This window comes from Balaenoptera ricei, chromosome 1 (genome assembly GCF_028023285.1).
Source record: "Balaenoptera ricei isolate mBalRic1 chromosome 1, mBalRic1.hap2, whole genome shotgun sequence".
NCBI classification, from domain to species: Eukaryota; Metazoa; Chordata; class Mammalia; order Artiodactyla; family Balaenopteridae; genus Balaenoptera; species Balaenoptera ricei.
Window position 1 is genome coordinate 132,264,573 of NC_082639.1, and position 21,777 is coordinate 132,286,349.

The 21,777-nt window shown below is 32.1% G+C and overlaps 1 protein-coding gene across 4 annotated transcripts in view; it reads right to left on the minus strand.

Annotated features, from left to right (window-relative positions):
• The window catches only part of KIFAP3 (kinesin associated protein 3), a 168,954-nt gene that overhangs the window by 9,412 nt on the left and 137,765 nt on the right, over nucleotides 1-21,777 (minus strand). For 3 of the 4 annotated variants that reach the window (XM_059936022.1, XM_059935996.1, XM_059936011.1), the window contains one exon: nucleotides 20,220-20,319. In XM_059936022.1, the coding sequence (XP_059792005.1) occupies nucleotides 20,220-20,319 (100 nt within the window). Of the gene's footprint in view, nucleotides 1-3,608; nucleotides 3,773-20,219; nucleotides 20,320-21,777 lie in introns of all 4 variants that reach the window. The other variant, XR_009505374.1, reaches the window with a different exon arrangement.

Sequence of the window (21,777 nt, forward strand, 5' to 3'; positions counted from 1 at the left end):
TTAGTTGCTGGTTCATTTTGAGACTCTTTAAAATATGAACTGTGTATTTTACCCCTATGCACTCTCTTAATGATTTGTTTTTTTAGACTGAAATCACTTCCAGCCATCAGTTAGACTCTTGGTCTCTACATATGCACTTCTCCAAGCACAAATATTTCTTTTTCCTATTGGTCTGCCAGCTCTGTCAGAGCAAATTTCACTTTAAACTAAATGCTATGATACTTAAAACCTCTTGGATTACTCAGGCTGCTAGTGTGATCTATGACCTTCCAAGAATGACAGCTGAACTTTCCAATTTGCTTATACTGCTTGGGGAACTAAAAGCACATGCCAAAGAGGAAAATGTTTCTGATGTTGAACAGAGAGGAGAGTTCTTGTTGGAGGTGGGAGCAGGAGACTATTAAGTACTGAAAAATACTAATAAGAAATGAAAAGAAACTAAACATGCTGTAAAGTCTAAGAGCTCGAGCATAATTCAAAAGTTAATGCCAGCCTTAGAAACTTTTTAGTCCAGTTAAAATATGAATAATGACCTTCAGTTACTGAAATTTAAACACCAACCAGAATCTTAGAATGATAATGCACTATCAAAATGAACAAGTTCAAGAGATGGAATAGAACCTAAAATTATCACAAGTACTATACATAATGGGCTATATCAACTCCCCATCATTCTTTATAAAGCAGACAGAAATCTGACATATGGATATAATCAAAGAGGTAATACCACTATCTAACATGCATGCTACCCCTACTGACATATCAGTCTCTTGTAAATTAAAAATTAATGTTAAGCTTCTGTTAAAACCTTGTCCGAAGTCCTTAAATAAATAATACCGTTTGGAATATTTTTATATAGCTTTGAAACTTTTTCTTTTACTATCTTTCATAAGAGGTATATAAATGTTAGTTGTAAAAAAAAAATCTCAAAAACATCAAATATAAGCTTAATGGACAGTTTCCAATTTATGCCCTAGTCTACTTATTCATTTATTTGTCTCAATAATATAGGCTAAATAGCCTGCAAATTACCTTTGGCTGATAAAAATCAAGTGGTGATTGATAAGGACCTTTTTTTGTAGCTAAATCAGACTAAGTAATATTTTTCTAAAATTGAGGGCACAAGTATGGATAATAGTAACTATATTTAAACAAATTAAAAGTACATGTTTTTAAGTAGCTAAGCATCAAAGTTTGAAAGTTCGATTCTAAAATAAGTTTATAATATCAAATATATAACAACAGGCATTTCCTTGTATTATTATGATACTTTATTTTTTTAATAAAAAATTTAAATTGAATGATTCTTTATATTCTACAGTGCTTTACAATTTTCAAGTTTTAAACACATGATTTCATATAATCCAATAAAAACACTTTTTCCCCCATTTACCCCTATCTTGTCACTCCCCTTTCCCTCTCCTCACTGGTAACCACTAGTTTGTTGTCTATATCTGTGAGTCTGCTTTTTTGTTTTATTCACTAATTTGCTGTATTTTTTAGATTACACATATGTGATATCATATAGTATTTGCTTTCTCTGTCTGACTTATTTCACTTAGCATAATTAAAACATCTATGTTGGGCAGTGTTATATAGATACTTTCAGCCTTCAGTAATTTCAGTAATCAATACAGGTCAGATAAATATTTAATAGTTATTTAGTATCCTCTACAGCACTTAGGATCTCCATATACTACATAATACACCAACAATGCATTTAGCACTAGAAGAACAGTTACTAAAGTAAATCTCTCCTCTTAAATCTCATAAACTCTCTTGGCCCTTGAGAATGTATTTATTATATTATAGGTCTGTAAATTAATTTTCTACTTAGGTCTAAGGCTAATTTTAGATTGTCAAGATACAAACTGATTGAAGTCATCCTGATCAACTGGATTGCAGTCTTCTGATGATGAAACAAGGTATTTCTAACAGTGTCTTCATAGAATGGGGCTAAGCACCTTTTGCACACACTGCATTGACACCAAGCAAATTCCGTGTAGACTGGAATGCAGAAGTATATGATTCTAACAATTACTTTTCTGACTTCGCCCTATTACCATATTTTAAAATTATTATTTTCAAAGCAACATAAGGAAGCATACTTTTTTTTTTCTTTCTCACTGATGTACAAGGGCATTTTTGTCCTTTAATTTAAGGACTAGTAATTATGTTTACAAATTCAGCTACACTAACTTAAGTATGAACTTATCAACAACTCCTGCATTTTATTAAAGTTAGTGGGGTGCAATGACCTCAAAACCAGAATATCTGGATATAATTTATGTCTCTACTGATATAACTTGTCTCCGTCTAAATCTGTAACTTTCTTTGTCATGATTTCTTTTTTTTTTTTTTTTTTTTGGTAAAATAAGAATAATGGCTATCCCTTTTAACATCTCTCTGCCTTTAGGTTATTATATTTCCAGGTCTCTTACAAGAACAGTACAAAGACTCTTGTAGTATGTACTTGGTGTTATTGTTATGACATATGAAAATGATAGAGGCTTCCCTAGAAAATACTTAAAGAAATTCTGGCTCCTGCCATATAATCTAGACTGTTAAGAGACACTCTATCATACTTGGCATGCTTCTTACACATGCTTTCTGTTTGCCTTTACAGGGCTCTTACATAATTCATAGAGATTTATGCCTACACATAGGCAACTAATTGTTGTTGCACTAAAATAATGCCATGGCCAATCATATCTTCCTTTACCATAGTGAGACTGGACTGCTTGTATAAATAAAATTATTCAATCAAAACCCTTCAGATTCTATGTCAAGATGGATGCAAACGATACAACACCTTTAGGGATGAATAATACTGGGAAAGTCTCTTTACATGCTTTTTCATCTTATTTTATATTCAGGGACTTTATTTTGAAAGTAGTAAATCAAGGGTAAGGTTTTTAGTTATTTCACACAAATCATCACTTTCCACATTGCATACATTCCTGCACTTAGGTTTACTGCTATAGTGTTGGCTTTTCTTTGAAAAGGGCACAGGGTCACAGAAGTGTTTAGGGTGGGGTATCTTCATTCTGTGGTGTTCACTGTCTTGCGGTGGTGCCAACCTGACAATACGGGACACATAAGCAGAGCTGGGTAGATATGAGGAGAATTCTTCAGGGAGATGGGAATGCACTATACATTTTTGAAATTACAGGCAGTGTAGGGTTTTAAGCAGTATTTCCAACTAGCACATAGGTATATCCATATTAGTTACTTCAAGTATGCAGGACAAGGAAAGATTACAAATTGATTTAAAATGACTAGGGTGCACACTTGCTGATGGCAAATAGTACTTCTCTCCCTCAGATTTTAGAAGAAAAAGGCAAAATTCAACTGTAGGATATTGACATAGTTTCTGTTTTCCCCTTAGTATATACAGAGAATGAGCTGAACTATAATAGCCCAATATTTATAAAGTCCTTAAAACCTAGAAACCTTTAAAAAAAACTTTTTGAGACTTTTAAGAATTCCTGCTTATTTACCACCTCAAAAGAGATCTCCACATGAAGTTTAAGTACCCATGTAAATATAGCTTTGTGGGGTTTCTTGTATCAATTTAAGTTACAGTTGCAATTTAAAAATTTACTTGCCTAACTATGTTCACAGAAGCCTCCTCCCATCCTTTCACATTTGAGGGGCTCTAAATTAGCCACTTGATACTGTCCACACAAATCTGGATTCCTTTTTAAGATTGTTTTGCCTTTTAATTTCTGACAGGCCAATATGAAGGTGCTTTGTTTTTGGCTGGGAAAACCTGAAATGGAAAGAATTTCTGAAAAAGTAGGATGTATCAACTTTAGAAAAAGCTAAACAAAGAAAATAGGCTTAAAAATATATTAAAGTATGGTATATTATTTGAGATAGAATGCTGACTTATGTCCACAAAAGAGATGATATTCAGAAAATCATTAATTATGCTCCTCTCTGTAAGTCTATTCAAAAGACTAATTATTTAAAATGTTTAACTTTGATTACAGGCACAAGAAATCATTTGTTGATCGTGCCTCTCTAGTCTGAAATGTGTAGCTTTTATGTAAAAACCAACATAGCCATACATAGATTTTACACTCACCAATAATTAACTTTAATGATAAAAGTATAAAGTTTAGAAAAATACTAACCCTTCTTCTCAAATACAGAAACAAGGCCGCATTTGAAAATAGATTCTATTACAGAGTGCCGCATTTGCCTCTCTGAAGTAGGTCTGAGTTATATTTAGTTGGCAGAGGTGCTGAGTACTTACGAGATTACCAAGTGATTTGGGCTACTGCTGAAAGACTGCACATTGGCCTAAAATCCCTACAGGTAAAATCCACAGGATTATAGGTCATAATTAATCCCCTTAACTCCAGACTTCCTTTCCATTTCCATAACCCTCAATGGAGGTTTACTGCCTTTTTTAAAAAATGAGAAAACCTAATGCATTTTAACAAATCTAAAACTCTTTCAATTAAAAGTTTTGATAATTCATCAACAGCTATGATATCAGCATTAAAAAACATTCAAGGACTAAAATGTTTTGTCACTTATTTCCTTGGGAATATCTATCTACCTATCTACCTACCTATGTAAACCTTTGCTCATGAGATGGGAGGCATCAGAACCCAACATTTAAATCAAACTCTTTGATACAATGTCTCTTCAAATCTCACAATTATCCAAATTATGTTTTGTAGGACACTGATGTGTTTCTAAAGAGACATTCTATTACAAAGCTATGAAAAGCTGCTGTTTGAACTAATCCCTCCAAAGTGCTTACTGTTATAATGAAGTAACTAAATTCTAGTGAATTACCAGACCATTAAAGATCAGTGTCTTATTAAACAGCCTATATAACTCAGGAGGTTGTATTTTAATAATAATGTGATTCTTTGTCAAATATTGCACTGCTTAGGTTAAAATGCAAAAATATGAATCTATAAATCTGTTTTCTTTTTTATCTAAGAAAATTCATCACAGTATCTTTTAAAATTATTTTTATTTTTATTCTGCCTTTGAGATATAATTGACAGATACTAGTGTCATTAGATTATCTGATTTTTTCTTCTGTAAGAAAATGTTAAAGGTATAATCTTTTGTAACAGAAGTTAACAAATGACAACACTCCAAATAGCATGCTCTTAAAAAAAAAAAAAGTGTCTATTTAAGACATTACGGCATTCTTCTCTAATGATTAATTTGTGTCCTCTAAAGATTAAGGACAAATCAAAAATGTTTAAGATGTTTATTTCATTGGGACACACATACACACACGCTTATTTAATCAAGGTGTGAGAATAACACAAAAGTTAGCAGGAACATGTAGAAGACCACTGATGTATAAAAACTGACACTGTACTTAGTATTAATTCCTTAATTATTTTTCTAAGCACGATAATACTATTACCTTTAAAGATTTTTTAAAAAAGTGATATAAAGAATAATAAATAGGATACTTTAAGTCATCTCAAAAAATTATATTTTAACCCTGAACTATATACCCTTCTCAATGGGAAAGGGATTATTTCTTATTGCCCTCTATCCCTAGAGCCCTTCAAGTGTTTCTAAATTATAAAAGTTACTGAATAAATAAATTTTAAGTGTTAAAAAGAAAACATTAAATGCACATTCTTCCTTTAATTGTATTTTTATTTAATACTCTATAAAGTTAATCTCATTTGTCATCACAGAAACTAAGTAAAAGTTAAAAGTATCTTTTGGAAATAATCTCCAACAGTATATATGCTATACTTCTGATCTATTGATTATCAACAGGTCATTAGTTAAGACCCAGTAATAGGAAAGTAACAAGATCAAAGAAACCTTTTATTCATGTTAAATATGGGGTAGAATTTGTTTCTACAAAACATAGGCTATTTGATAATGAAAACTAATATAAACCTTGTAATATTGGGACATTACAAGTTTCTATTGACAATAAACCGTTTTTTTTTTAAGCTAGAGAATGCTTACGTTCCATATAAATGAGTAGTTATCAGTACAGATATATTCAACTGGATATGTGGTAGTATAATACATGTGTACTAAGAATTTTTTAACTCAGTCATAACTATAAAGGAAATCATCTTTATGTATATAAAATACTGCAATTCAAAAGGCAGTTTTTTATGTTACGTAGGTTACTAAAATATTTCCCATATAGCATAGGCTCCTACCAACAATTTTATAATACAAGCACATAATACTATATATACATCTTGATTATATAGTTAATAAATACTACACATTATACATTTTAAATGATCTGATTTACACTTTAAAAAGATCACAGTGGTTACTATGGGGGGAAAATGGATTTCAAGGGAAGGTAAATGCAGAAGCAGAGAAATTAATTAGGAGGCTATTTTGAATGGTTCAGGTGACAGATGATGGTGGCTTGGACTAGAGTACTAACGGTGGAAATGGAAAGAAAAGGCCAAATTTGAGACAGTCTAGAAATGAAAACAACAGGACTTGCAGATGGTTTGCACTGGGGAGAGTGGTAATGGTGAAGAAAAGGGAGGAACCAGGGAAGACTCCAAAGTTTATGGCTTGAACTACTGGATGGTGGTGACACTTACTGAGATGGAAGATTAGAGGAGGCACCTATTTGCATGTAGGAAATCAAAAGTTAAGTCTGATGATTTTATTAAACATTCAATTGGGTATGTTAAACAGTGAGAGGAATAAAGCTGGTGCTCAGAGGAGAGGCATCCGATAAAAATACAAGCCTTCAGATAGTATTTAATGCCATGGGATCTGGATGAAATCCTCTAGGTAGTGGGTGTAATTAGAAAAGAGGGCTCCCCAAAATGATATGGATAGAGAACAAGGTTGAAGTCCTGAAGTAACCAGCATTTAAAGGTGAAAAGGAGGAGGAAGATCCAGCAGAGAACATTGGGAAGGAATGGAGAAGATCTTAGGAGGAGAATTAAAAAAACAGGGTATCTTGAGAGCTGAAAGAAGGGAGTTTCAAAAAGCAGGGCCTGGATATCTGTGTCCAACACTGCTGAGAGTTAAAGATGAGAAAGGTCCATGGATTTGGCAATATGAAGATTACTAGCGATTTTGACAAAACCGGAGAAATAGAAGAGTGAATGGGAGTCTTTTGAGATGCACTGCATGAAGAGAAATGAGAAATGGGTAGTAGCTGGAATGTGATGTTGGGGCAAAGAGAGTTTAACGTTGGAGATTCCACATTGTGTTTATACCCTGACAGGAACGATCTAGTAGAAGGGAAAAGAGTGATGACATGAAAGAAGTCCTTAGGAAGGTAAGAAGGGATGGGGTTCCGAGCAAAACTGGACTTTGAAAAAAAGGGCACTTCCTTGCCTGTAACAGAGGCAAGAGAGTGAGGTGGGGTAAAAATAAGAGTAGACACTGAGAGGTGGGGAGATAACTTGGGCAAGTTGCTTAACTCAATAAGCTTGGGTTTTCTTAATGTCTCCTTTCCTGAGCTGTTGTGAAGATCAAATTAGATAAGGGATGTAATGATAGCAATTAGCACACTGCCTGGCACTCAGTAAATATATTTCAGTAAATGCCAGCATTACTATTAATCAGCCTATCTCAGATTATATACAGATTTGAAACCATTTTAGAGAATAATATTTCAAATAATACAATTAGAATAAAGATTAAGTCTGTATGGCACTGAAGCCTGCATTGTTTCTATTCCTTTCCAGTAATTTCATGTAAAACTGGACTGGATGGTTCATGTTACAGAAACAAACTTTTTGGAGCAGTTTCACTTATTTAAGATTTTTCTTTTGCTTTTTAAAGAACAACAAAAACTTAAAAAAATATGTTTATTTTGTGCAGAAATTTTCTGTGGACTTTCATGTCCAGAATTTTGGATGGACTGTGGACTGTCTGATGCAGATTTAAAGTATCAGAAAAACAAAGAAGCAAACTAGAGAACAGTCCCCACCACCCCCAGATACAGTGTCTAAAACTGTGCTTTAGTTTCTACCATTTTTTTCCCACATGCAAACTTTCATGTTACAGTTTAAGTACACGTAGATAGGCTTATTTGAAAACACAATAATTCTAAGAGTACAAGCTACAATTTTAAAGTTCAGCATTTCTACATTATACTAAATACCTTCTGAAAAGGCCTAGGGTAGTGCTGTACCTCCCCCTCTCCTAAAATTTTCAAGCCATTCTTTTCTTACCCTCCTTTCTTATTGGGGTAACTAAAAACTGACACTTTCCCAAAAATGGGTCCTCTGTTTTATCAGAAGATCTGACTTTACTGCCCCCAAGTAAGAAATCTTATTCTGTGTTTCAATATATTTTCAGTTATTGTTTTTATGACAGTTGTCTAAATCAATGAATGGGTATTATGCACTGTTGATTTATCCCAACATTTTGATTTTTATGAAAATAGAAATAATTTATTTTGTGAAAACAGACAGCTATAAGATAATAGTAACTGGCTTCAATGGTGAGAAAATAGAAGCTGATTTCTTTCTTTCATGTATCTTAGCATATTTCATATTTATGTAGATTAATAATGATCTATATCAACATATATTAATAAAATGTATTTATCAATGGCTATCATCTAAAATGGCATTCTAAAAGTGAATTTCTTAACAGAAATAAGTTTAGTTGCCAACCACAAAATAAGACGGTAGTAAAGATAAAAGGTATAAGTGAAAAATAAATTTAACAACGTATATTAACTGAATCAAATAGTTAATGCTTCAACTGAGAGGTTTCACTGCAGTAAAAAATAAATGAGATTTTACTATATTTCAGTCTGAAGATGCATATATTTAATAATGTATAAAATTCAGCTTGCTTAAATGTGATTTTGAATTTCCATTGATTTATTCAACAGATATTTATAATATTTCCAATATTTGTAAGGACCCATTTGGTAAGATGGTTCAGTGGATACTTATAATGATGTTCTTTTTACTTTAAGAATAGCTCTTACAATGTAGAGATCAAGTTTTTTGAAATCCTTTAAGTTCCTTTAAATACTATGAAATCTTCTCTGAAGTCGAAAGTGAAAAATAATGTTCTGACTTATTAAATAAACTCATTAAGTGCAAATTTATGTTGAAACTGAACATACAACATAATCAAAGAAACAACAAACCAGCTTACTTTATTTGAGCGGAAAGAGAGGTCGGGTCTTTCAAGAGCACGAAAGCAGACCCAATTTGAACATTAATGGCAGTGCACGTGCATGTGCAACCACTCTCTACCCTGCCTCCCCAACACATGCACACCTTTCTCCTCTCAGCTTATTAGCATTCTAAATCTTTCTCCCAGGCTTGGCCTTGCAACCACTTACTTGATAAAATAGGTCACTTAAAAAGGAAGAAAGCCCAATAAAATGAATTACAAAGACAACAAGTTTAAACTGATTGCCCTGTTTTCATACATTGTAGCTGAAATCTGCAAATATGCAGTTGGCTGTGCTTTGGCATTTAACAGCAAGTGATCAGCAAGGAGGAGGAAATTTTATTCTCATTAACGGTTGCAGATTTACTGCAGTGAAAAAGGGCTATGTAACCCGAGATGTGACAGTACAGAAAGATCAAAGCCTTGGATTGGAAACTAAATAAACCCTCTGGCTACTTCCTGCAAGGAAAATTCACTTTGGCAATGTAAAACAGAGCCCAGTTAAAAACTACTCTCAGTTTTATGAGCTGTCATAGCAGCTCAAATGGTTTGGACTGGCTGAGTTTAGAACATTATATTTCCTTGTTTTTGTCTTAGATACTTCTGTAAGCAGTTTTAAAGACTTTTTTTTTTTCCAACACAACAACAACAAAAAAGAAAAAAACTCTTTTCTTTTGGTTGAAACTGAGGAGGTAACCACTAAACTTATTAAAGCAGGCAGGTCTTCATTTGCACATTCCTTTCTCATTTACTACAGTTTAATATTTTGCTCTTAGATTTATTTGGCAATATACATTTACCTTAATAATTCATCTGTAATCTGTACAATTCCTATTCAAAATAAGTGCAAATCAGTTTACAGAGCCCATATGGCTCATATCTGAGGGGTGAGCTATTTGTAATAGCACATCTGGAAGGACTATGGGCAATATGGAGAAAACGGGAATAAATTAATATTACATTTAAAAACCTATAGGCTCTAGGTTTCGTCTGTTTTTAAAAAATATTTAAGAAAAAACATTTGTTTAACATTTCTAATATATGTTTAATATTTCTAAATAGGGACTTTTAAACAATTATTCATAAATACTTAAATCACATTGTTATATCAATCAAAACACAGATGGGCTAGAATCAATCAACCCGTCCCTGAGTTTAGGAGTAAGCTCAGTATCATTGAATCCAGACTTAAGGGAAATAAAAGATGACATGCTCTATTTTCCTCTCTCTTTTATTTTTTTGGAGGGGGTGGTGGTGCTTATCAACCAAATTGCTTATAATTTTAAAATTCTCATTAGACTACGAATAAGCAAGACTTTGTAATGGTAATCTGGGACTTCCCTGGTGGTCCAGTGGTTAAGAATCTGTCTTCCAATGCAGGGGACTCAGGTTCGATCTCTGGTTGGGAACTAAGATCCCACATGCCGCGGGGCAACTAAGCCCACGCACCACAACTACTGAGCCTGCGCTCCACAACTAGAGTGCCTCATGCCGCAACTACAGAGCCCATGTGCTCTGGAGCCTGTGCGCCACAACTACTGAGCCTGAGAGCCCGCGCACCACAACTAGAGAAAAGCCCATGCACCGCAACAAAAGATGCCACAACAAAAGATCCTGCAATGAAAGATCCTGTGTTCCACAAGTAAGATCCGATACAGCCATGAATAAATAAATAAATAAATAAAATTATAATGGTAATCCGCATCCTATTCCCTTTAAAAAAAACCCATAATTGTTTTGAAAATAGGAGCATTTCATAGGTCAAATATGTCATAAAAGCAGTCGTCTTTGCTTAAGGACTTTCTACTTTCTTTCTTTTTAAATTTATAACTAATTTTTATATATCTGTGCAGCCAACAAAAATGCTATTAATATGTATAAAAATGTATGAACTTTAACATTGGATAATCACTCTTAAATGGCGGTGATATAATGAACTTCCTAGTCATGAATGGACTAACTCCCATTCATTTCTTCTAGTACAAAGCTACACCATAACTGATGTGTTAACATTTTTATAGGATCTAGTCATATTCATATTACTTTTTTCATTTATAGACTCAATTATGCTGAATTTCTTCTCCTAAATGGAAGTCCTAATAAAGTGACAATAAATTTGGTTTCCTCTGGGAGCATCTTTGGATTTTACATATAGCTAACATGCATACCTCCAAAAACTTAGCTCAGATCACCAGATTGAAAATTAACACGAATTTGATGAGAGCAGTCTGTCACCAACTTCTTCTCGTTTCTAAATTTCCAAAGGAAAGTAAATCGCTTAAAATATTTTTTCAAGTCAGTATAATTTCTCTAGCATAAAACATCTTCCCAGGTTTCCAGGATTCTTAGTCTTGATTGCTGGCTTGTATTTCTATATTTCAGTAAAGTTTACAATTTGCTAATGCTGATGTGTGATAATCTAATAGAATCTGGCCTTAAAAGTTATAGGCCCAATTTACTAATAAAACCTAATTCAATTTTCCTTGGGAAATGCAAATCATTAGTGCCCAAGCAGTGGAATGGAATTTCCTTGCCCTTTTATGGCTAGAAAGAAGTTTTCTCTATTAAAAAGTCTAAACAAATAAGTCAACTAAGACTAATATATGAAGATTCATTTATAGGCATAAAATAATAGCATCATGTATATAAACATTTATATTGGTTAATTAGCTAAATAAATGATTTGCATGAGACATTAACCCTTCTAGACTGAGATTATCCCACTCATTTCATCCTCATTTTTTATACAACTGGATTAATCTGTAGAGAGCTTAATGAACTAACTACTTAAAAGAATTTAATGGTAGTGAACTAATTAGTTACTTAATGTGTTAATAAATTTTTAGCAACTTGTTCTCCAAGCAATCTAAATACCAATTTGCAGTAAGCCATATACAGCGTATTAAAGCAAAATAAGTAAACAATATATTGCATCACGCAAAAAAACCTACATATCTTACTCTGAAGTTTGATAACACTTACTCTAAAATTTTCTAAAGCACAGTTCACTGTTAAGACTAATATATCTGCTTGCCTTTTGGAGGCAGTAATGGTGTAATACTAAGAATGCTGGCTCTTACCAAGCTTAAAGGCTTCGCTATTTATTACCTAACTGGTTCTGGGCTAGTCCCTTAAAAATCTCTGAGTCTTAATTTCTACATTTGTTAAAATAGGGCCAATACTACTCTTTGCCCTATATACCTCACACACTGTTGATGGTCAAATGAGACATATGATGATATAAGTGTTAGCTACATGCAAGTTATTAGTCCTGGTATACTAAGATTTAGACCAAAAAAGTGCCTTAAACATTTTATTCTTTAAAACTTTTAGAAGGCTCCTAAGACATTCCATCTTCTGAAAAAAAATAAAATAAAAAAAAGAAAACTAGCAGAATTGTTATGAGAGTATTTAGAGACAAAAAAATGTAACGTGATTTAATGTAAGGATCGTGTTACAGCCAGTCTCATAGTGTAAAAAACCATCTATTTGCATTGGTTTGATTTTCTCATCAGAACTGTGTTACACAGCTATTGCCACTCTTGTTCTCCTGTTTTCACCATCCCACAGATTTAACCACTTCATTACCTTAGATGGGATTTTACCTGTCATATAGTAGTATTTCTTATGAATGGTTTTATTCATTTCAAGAAATTTTTACCATGCATTTCTGATTGGTTAATACTAATGAAGGTGGGAAGAACTTAAGATTATTTCTATTGGTTATACCTAGCCGTAGCAATTATTACTGAGTGTGAAATACATGTTTATACATACTAAAAACAATGTCATTTGGACAACCAAATACAATTATAATAAAAATTTGCACAGATCTGGATATTTTTAGATCAAATCATGTACCCTGAAACAGAGTAACTTTTAAAAGTAAACAGGATATTGTCTTGTTACCCAACACCATGGTTTCTATAGAGGTTCTGCTGTATATGTTTTAATCATGATTTAACAAAATTCCATTTAAAGTGAGAAGCAACTCTTGCAAATATCCCAACTTAGATACAGCTAAGAACAAGTATTAGGGAACTTCGCAAATGTGCATATGAAAAGCAAAGAGTAAATAAAATGTATAACAGTGCCTGAACAAAGCATTCAGCAAGGTTTTTTTTTTAAATATTATGCACTGTTAATAATAATGTTTTAATACATGCAAAAAAATATAAATGGAATGACCAAATATTTCAAACATACTGTCAGCTTTCATTACTAGAATTACAGATGTGACAGTGGTGTACTCAATTTTATGCTGTCAAAACATCATAGGTGAATAACAGTTTTATTAAAAATTTTTCTCAATAAGAAAAAAGCAAATTAAAAGGTCTCTGGGGTCAATTCTTTAAAAAGATGAATTTTATATAAAGTAAATATCTATTGCTAAATGTATCTATTTTTACCTATTTTGACTTTCATATTTACTTAAATCAGAACACTGGTATAATATAATCTAATATGTGGACAAAATCATGTGGCACAAAAGTAGGTACTAAAAATAACATTTATTCCCCAATTAGGTAAGTGTGTCTCACGATACTCAATGTATCTATTTTCTTGATAGAAAGAAATCACACAATCATTTATCCAGTCTTTATCTCTGATTATTTCATGAGGATAAATTCTGAGAAATGAAGTTACAGAATAAAGGAAGTATATAATTTTAGGCTTCTGTTCTCTGTTACCAAATATATTTCACAAAGGTTTTGTCCACTTAAGTCCCACAAGAAGTGTGTCAGAGTACCTCTTTGCTCCCATGTGTGGGTATTAGCATTAGAAAATCTTTAGCAACTGATAGGTAAAAACGGAATCTGGCTGCTTTATTTTATATTCACCATGTCTGGAAAAATTACTAAAGTCAGGAGTTTTTTTAAAGACTTCATGAAGCATGTTCTCCTCTGAGAAAAGGTTATAAAGAAATTAGGAACAAAAAAGCTACACACTAAATAAAGCAGCGTTTTTTTTTTAATGATTACCTTTAAAAGATTTAATAAGTATTTTATAATTCATTTAGTTCTTACAATGTTGCTGAACAAATGGTTGGTCTCCAATATCTATCAAAGGGAAATGTTTCTATGAGGTTCTTTTCACTTTCTTTTGATCCTTCCACGTAATTTCTACATTACTGCCACAGTAATGAAGGTCACTAAAACTGAAACTATTAGAACAAATGGAAGAGTTTGGTTTATCAATTAAAATTGATATAGGACTTATCAAATAAGGGATTTTATAGGCATATTTAATTTTATCTCAATATATGAGAATTTCTCGATTGCCAAATTAAGGGTTGTAATATAGACATTAATTTGATTTATCTTTTGAATAACTGCTTTGAAATAATACCCTAATATATAGTTCTAGGAATAATAATAAAGGTCGGTAAATACTACACAATGCCTTTTAGACAGGCAATATTTAATTTTAAGGTTGCTTTTCTCAAGTGAAATAACTGAGTTAACTAAATGGCTGAGTTTAATGAAGGTGATCTTATAGCTAAAGAAATAAGTCTAATTTTTACATGTAGAGTCCCTGTCTTAGGAAAAATTACACATTTAAAATTTTGGATAAAAGATTATTTCTCATATATTAAGAAAATAATGTGTTAGTCCTAGTCAGTACAATTTTAAAAAGTGCAACTAATGTTTCAACAATGATTTAATGTTTTAAAGAAAATATATTAGAGAGAACAGAATAAAAGGTATATATGTGAAATATACAATACATATAATGAACAGAAAAGTTAATCACCAAGTACTCTAAGAAAGAAAAAAAAGAGGCAGGCATATACACAGAAAATGAAAGTGTAAGATTCAGATGGCTCAATAATGCACACATTTAGTTCATCTCTGACTCTAGTGAAATGGTCAGTAGATGACATCACTGTGCCAACCACAGAGAAGATCTTCAGGCCCTCTGAAAAATATTTTTCAAAGCCCCAAGGAAACCTAAGCAGTCTCTGAAATTTTTTTCCAGTTTATGAAAATTGGATTCTTATAAAAGAAAAATGGACCATTTTTACTGCAACAAAAACTGATTTGTAAAAGCTGGAAGCAGTTTAAAAATACTCAACATGAGGTTCTTGTTAGTCTTGAAAAGTAAGAGTTATAATAAAAAAAACTGTCCAAAAATATGGTACGGATACATTGTATATAAGGGGAAAAAAAGCTAGTCTTACTCCTATTATTTTTAATTAGCTTCAATAGCAAGTTCCACTTTACTTTCTAACGCCAGTTCAGGTTTTGGGAGGGGAAGATTTACATCTGACCCACTGGCAATGTCAACTCTATAGCTAATGCCTTGGAGCCCTAATCCACTTTGCATTACCTTAAAATGTTGGGAGATTCTGGTGCCAAGAGGTTCAAACTGATAGTGACACATGTCTAAAACCCAGGATTCGCTGTCCAACTGCCAGTATGTATTTTATCAAACATCCAGTCTCCCTTGTAGAATAGGATGGATGAGTTTAACAGTTTTCACTGTTTCCAATTAAACTGCCCTGCTATATTACAAAAATGCAGACGTTCAGATTAAGAAGGACCCCCCCGACTTGGATTTTAAGTAATATACAATTTGAACTGTTTAAACAATACTCTAAATTTGACTCAGTTACCCCATTTTAACAGACTTGTCCCATTACTAAACATGGTTATTTTAGGAAGAAATTGAAGAATTTTTCTGTGAACAATTAAAAAAAAAAAAACTCTTACACAAATTAGAAATTTATTCTTTACCCTGCAGTATGTAGCTTGGGATTATCTACTTTACCTGAACCCACTGAAACTGACATGTTAAAAATCCACAAAGACTGAAAAGTCACGATTACTGGTTGAATAGCATGCCACTTGGCACTGTCATGCTGTTTCGTGTTCTCAAATCATTAGAAACAATGGTAATTATAAAAATTCACATTTTATACATTTTAAAAATATTATTACTATTCCAATTAACTTGACACTGCTTGTTAATCAAAGACATATGATGAAGAACAGGGAAAGAATTTGTAAGTCATCTGGACAATTTTCCTGATTTAAAGAAAAAAAAAAAGCCCTCAAAATAGATAACATTTCCTGTTTTTAAAATCAGCTTTTTCAATATTCAAAATTCAATCAAGACATTATTCTTTCATAATTAACCCAAATTCTTCATGTTGTTCAGTAAGTCTGCTTATTCTCATCTTCACAGTAAAGATGAAGAATAAAAGTTCAACACCTTGTGTCTACATTTTTCAAAAAATATTCCCATTTTGCTTAAAATCAATTAAAATGAAACATTTCAAAAGCATCATTTTAAGTCAATGTTATTTGGTCTAATAGGTTTTAAATTTACCTATTGGATATCAGAAGCCTAAAGGTAGCCATTAGTTTCAAGTTTCACATCTGGGACATTATGCATCAAAATTATCATGCCAAAATATGTGAATAATTATGGAACAATTTAAAATACTTAAATCTTTGTAGAATTAAAAAAATAAGCCAGAGTTAAGATCCATGGTTTGTTGCTATCAAAGAAGAACAAAGAAATCCTATCAGAAGACAATCCTAACAATAAAAATTATTCATAAAAGAAAGAGTAAATGATTCTAGAGAAGGTCAATAAAAAATGTAGCAAAGAACAACTATGAATTTTTGGTTATACTGTAAGCTTTCTCTGTATATCTGCTGATAAAATTTAGAGTCCCTTTTTATTTGATCTGTTACTTAGAAAAAAAACTGAGGAAATTCATAGTAAATTATTTCTTCTGGAAATACAAAGAGAAAATGATACAGTTACATGATTTAAGGCCTGAAAAACTACAAAAGACAAGAGATGAAAGACTTAGCTTTCTCAAGGGAAGTTCTTTTGAAAGGGCAAACAATTCTCAATTCAAAATGATTATAATAAATAAGTATATCACTCTTTTGATTTGAAAAAATATATAGTCTACATGAAGTTTTATTAACTAATCCTTTAAACCAACATTGCTGTGATGTGTCTTTTATGATGTGAAAAAAGCTACTTATATATTTTTATTCTTGAAAAGGAACTAAAGGCACAAAGGTAAGAGAACTTTCCCAGTCTTTTAAAAAAACACTTGTTAACAGAACTGAGGAATAAAATCCTGAAATCTTTGGACACAGTACATAACTTAGTCTTTGAGTATAGCCATCTCTCTAAACATCTTTATTGTTTTATAAAATGACCATTTTTGAAAACCAGAAATGAAAGATTTTGCTGAGCTGAGCTCAAGTTCATTCCTCTGGATATTCAATTTTAATGAAAATGTTCAGGTTCTTTAAAATCACATAACTATAGAAAAAAATCATGTCTTTCTCAAATAAGCAACGCATGGTTAGTATCACACAAAAACAATGTTTTGTTCATAGTGAAACATAAATGGCAGAAAAATTAATCTTTTAAATGCTATCAGCAAAAATTTTCAATACAAACATTAGGATTATATAACAAAATAATTTCTTCCCTTTCTAATTATGTTTCAGAAAACATTTGTACAGTGAACTGTCACATGATGGAGTATAATAGTTATAATAATTAAAGAGAATCTCTATTTAAATAATTATAGCTAACATAGACAGAGACATCAGAAGTAATCAAAAGCCATATGCTTCTGGTATTTAACCATGTTTAATTTTTTTTTTTTCCTAAGGCAAGTAGTTTCTCATCATGACAATCCAGTACACCAATGAAACTATTTCTAAAGTGTTATTTATTTAAAGTTCACTAAAGACTACTGAACTACATATAAGGTTATTACATTTCATAAAATACCCCTGTATTTTTCCACTATGCTTTTAAATTTTGTCACGACCAACAGTGGGTTGTGAAATCAATATAGTGGGTTGCAATCTGCATTTTAAAAATAAAATTGAATAGACTAAAACAGAATATATCATTGTGTATTACAGATAGTAAGAGTAATTAATTACTGTTTTAAGAATTTTTTGTTTTATATATGTGTGTCTATATATATAACATATATATATATGTATATATATATAAATATGTATGTGTACACCAGGTTGCAATATGAAAGGTATTTCTTAATATGGGTTGTGGCAAAACAAAACAAAACAAAAAAAAAACTTAAAAGTCACCATAATATGCTGTTTCCTTCAAAATTAGGCACCGTGTTATACTGGAAAGACCATAAGACATATAGACCTAAGTTCAAATTATTTTCTCTATCATCCTACATGTATGAGTTGGTTACTTAAATTATTAGAGCCTTGATTTCTTCATTTTTAAAATGTCTATGAAAATAGACATTATAATAATCTTGCTAAGTAGGTTAAAATAAACATAATAAATATTTGCAAAATAAATTATACATAATAGATAATTGATAATGGTTGCAATAATTATTACTATTGAATTACAATGGCTTACTACAAGTGATGATTCAAGAGTTGTAACACGTTGGTCACAACTGTATCCTTAAACACATTCTCCAAACATAAATATTTATGTTAATAAAATGTAAAATTTTAGAAGAGAAAATTAAATCAATAATCTAAAGAAAAAACTAGTCTTAAGGGCAAAAAGACTACACCTATTCATTGGACCATTTTAATGTGAAATTTCAATAGTCATCCTAAATTAAAATATTACACCTCTAGCAATGATATGAAGGGAAAACTATTATTTACACTTTCTGGCAAGACTTAAAAAATCTATGAGACCAGTAATGAAGCAGGATATCTGTTGGGGGAAACTTTACTATAATTGTACAACAATGCTGACATGTTAGGTTTTTTTCCTTGAATATTTTATTTGAATGCTATGCAGGGAGGAAAAGTCTTTAATGTAATCAAAGCACCAACTTTTTAAAATGGTGATGTCTGAATAATTGTTAAAATACATGTATTGTAACAATAAATGCTGGAGAGGGTGTAGAGAAAAGGGAACCCTCTTGCACTGTTGGTGGGAATGTAAATTGATACAGCCACTATGGAGAACAGGATGGAGGTTCCTTAGAAAACTAAAAATAGAACTACCATATGACCCAGCAATCCCACTACTGGGCATATACCATGAGAAAACCATAATTCAAAAAGAGTCATGTACCACAAAGTTCATTGCAGCACTATTTACAATAGCCAGGACATGGAAGCAACCTAAGTGTCCATTGACAGATGCATGCATAAAGAAGATGTGGCACATATATACAATGGAATATTACTCAGCCATAAAAAGAAATGAAATTGAGTTATTTGTAGTGAGGTAAATGGACCTAGAGTCTGTCATACGGAGTGAAGTAAGTCAGAAAGAGAAAAACAAATACTGTATGCTAAGACATATATATGGAATCTAAAAAAAAAAAAGAAAAAAAAATGGCTCTCAAGAACCTAGGGGCAGGACAGGAATAAAGACGCAGACCTACTAGAGAAGGGACTTGAGGACACGGGGAGGGGGAAGGGTAAGCTGGGACGAAGTGAGAGAGTGGCATGGACATATGTACACTACCAAATGTAGAATAGATAGCTAGTGGGAAGCAGCTGCATAGCACAGGGAGATCAGCTCAGTGCTTTGTGACCACCTAGAGGGGTGGGATAGGGAGGGTGACGCAAGAAGGAGGAGATATGGGGACATATGTATATGTATAGCTGATTCACTTTGTTATAAAGCAGAAACTAACACACCATTGTAAAGCAATTATACTCCAATGAAGATGTTAAAAAAAAAAAAAAGAACAAAGTTAAAAAAAAATACATGTACTGTGTTCTTATTTTATATTCTATTGGCTTTGGAAAACACTTAGGAAACAATCTGGGTCATTAATTTGGCAAAAGTACTGTCTATTTCAATAGACAGCCTGTATTTTCCAAAGTGAGGAAGCATATATATATATACACACACACACATTTTTTTTTAGAACTGTGATCTTCATTTTTTTACATACAAAATGTGACTTCATAAGTTAACTTAAAATCAAATGAGTATGTTCTTGAAAATATTCAGCATTCTTTTCTTTTTTTTTTTACTCTTTAATGGAAAAAGAAAAATGGGAAGTAAAGAGAATTTTAGCTTTTCAAAAACAAGGGGAACAGCATATATTAGATTTTTCTTGGAAGACTGTTTACCTGCCAGGAAATGAATGCTGCCCAGCTACATCTCCATTTTGAAGGTGATAATCATTGAAGAAATCTGGACTCATGGCTCCTTCAGAGGCAACTAATCCATCTAGGAAGAAAGAAAATAGTAACTAGTGAAACATCTTTGCAGGGAATAAAAAGGAAACTGTTCTATCAAGTAACACAATAGAAAATAACTTGTATATTTAATCCGGAAGAAAAACGTTAGCATGATATTCAATTCTCTCTGGGAGTATGAACAGAAGAGCATATATACTTAAGTGTTCTTTTACAATGATTGGACATTTATTGAGCATCTACTATGTGGTAGTACTATTTTATTACAGAGATGAATAAGACAATCTCTGCCTTCAAGGGGCTTCTAGTCTTCTGGAGAAGACAACAAAAGTTAAGGGGTGAGGTAGGATAGGGAGGGACAATAAACCTTCCAGGCTAAGAAACAGAATGAGTAAGGAAATAGAAGAGACATTAAATAGCATGGTTTTGGTAAAGACCAACACTCTAGTATGTCCCACATTTTATACCCAGACAGCTTCATTTGTGTAGTATGATTAGGGAATTATACATTTCAAATAAGTGAATTTTTATATAAGCAATGCTTGACACTTTAAGTGTCAAACCTTAAAACAAACACACAAACTTGGGTTAGAAATCCTTGAAAATACATTTTATATTTCCCGTGTTTTTAAAAAGTACACTGAATATAATTTTAAAACTTCTTGATAACTCAATCTTCATTATAAACATCAATTATTATATAGTAATGCCCTAGGTTATTAGATATATTTGACTACCTACGCTATGTGGCTACACTAGTATGCTTTTTGAGCACTTTTTCTTTGCTTATGAAGTGCTCCTTTTCCTAAATCTAAGTCTTTATTATTACTTCTTGCTGATTTTAGAGTGATACTACTTTCTCACTCACTCCAATCTAAGAATCCAGATGACCTATTTTTGATACAATTATGAGTAAGTTAAGAATAAGAAGAATCTGAGGAAAAAAGATCTAAGTGATGGCTTCAGGGCTGTCTTATGCATAGAACAAATATATTTTAGTATATGGCTTTTGTAATTACTATTTGAAAAGCTCTGAGGCCTTTTAAAGTTTCCTTTTCTCAAAAGTATTCTGGGTTGGTAAGTGACCTCTAGGTCACTTGTTGGCTAGGTGGTATCCACAACATAGTTTATAAATTTGGCACATAGTAAGCAAATTATTCAGTCACCAGACAATCATTTTACACCTACCACATGCAATAATACTTTGCTAGGTCCTGTGGAAAAACTTAGAATACATAATTTCTGTTTTCAGGAATTTCAGGTTAAGTGAAACACAAATAGACACTTAAGGTGCAATTAAATAGTACATTTCATTAATAAATGATACACAACAGGAAGGGATATACATACTAAATGAATGCTGGAGGCTGAAAAAGCTACAGAGGGATTACTGTGTTCTGTAGGGGTTAGAAAATCCTACTTGGGAAGGGAGGGAGGCAGAGGTGTAACGGATTTGAGTATTGATAGACAGCTGGGAATTAAATGATAA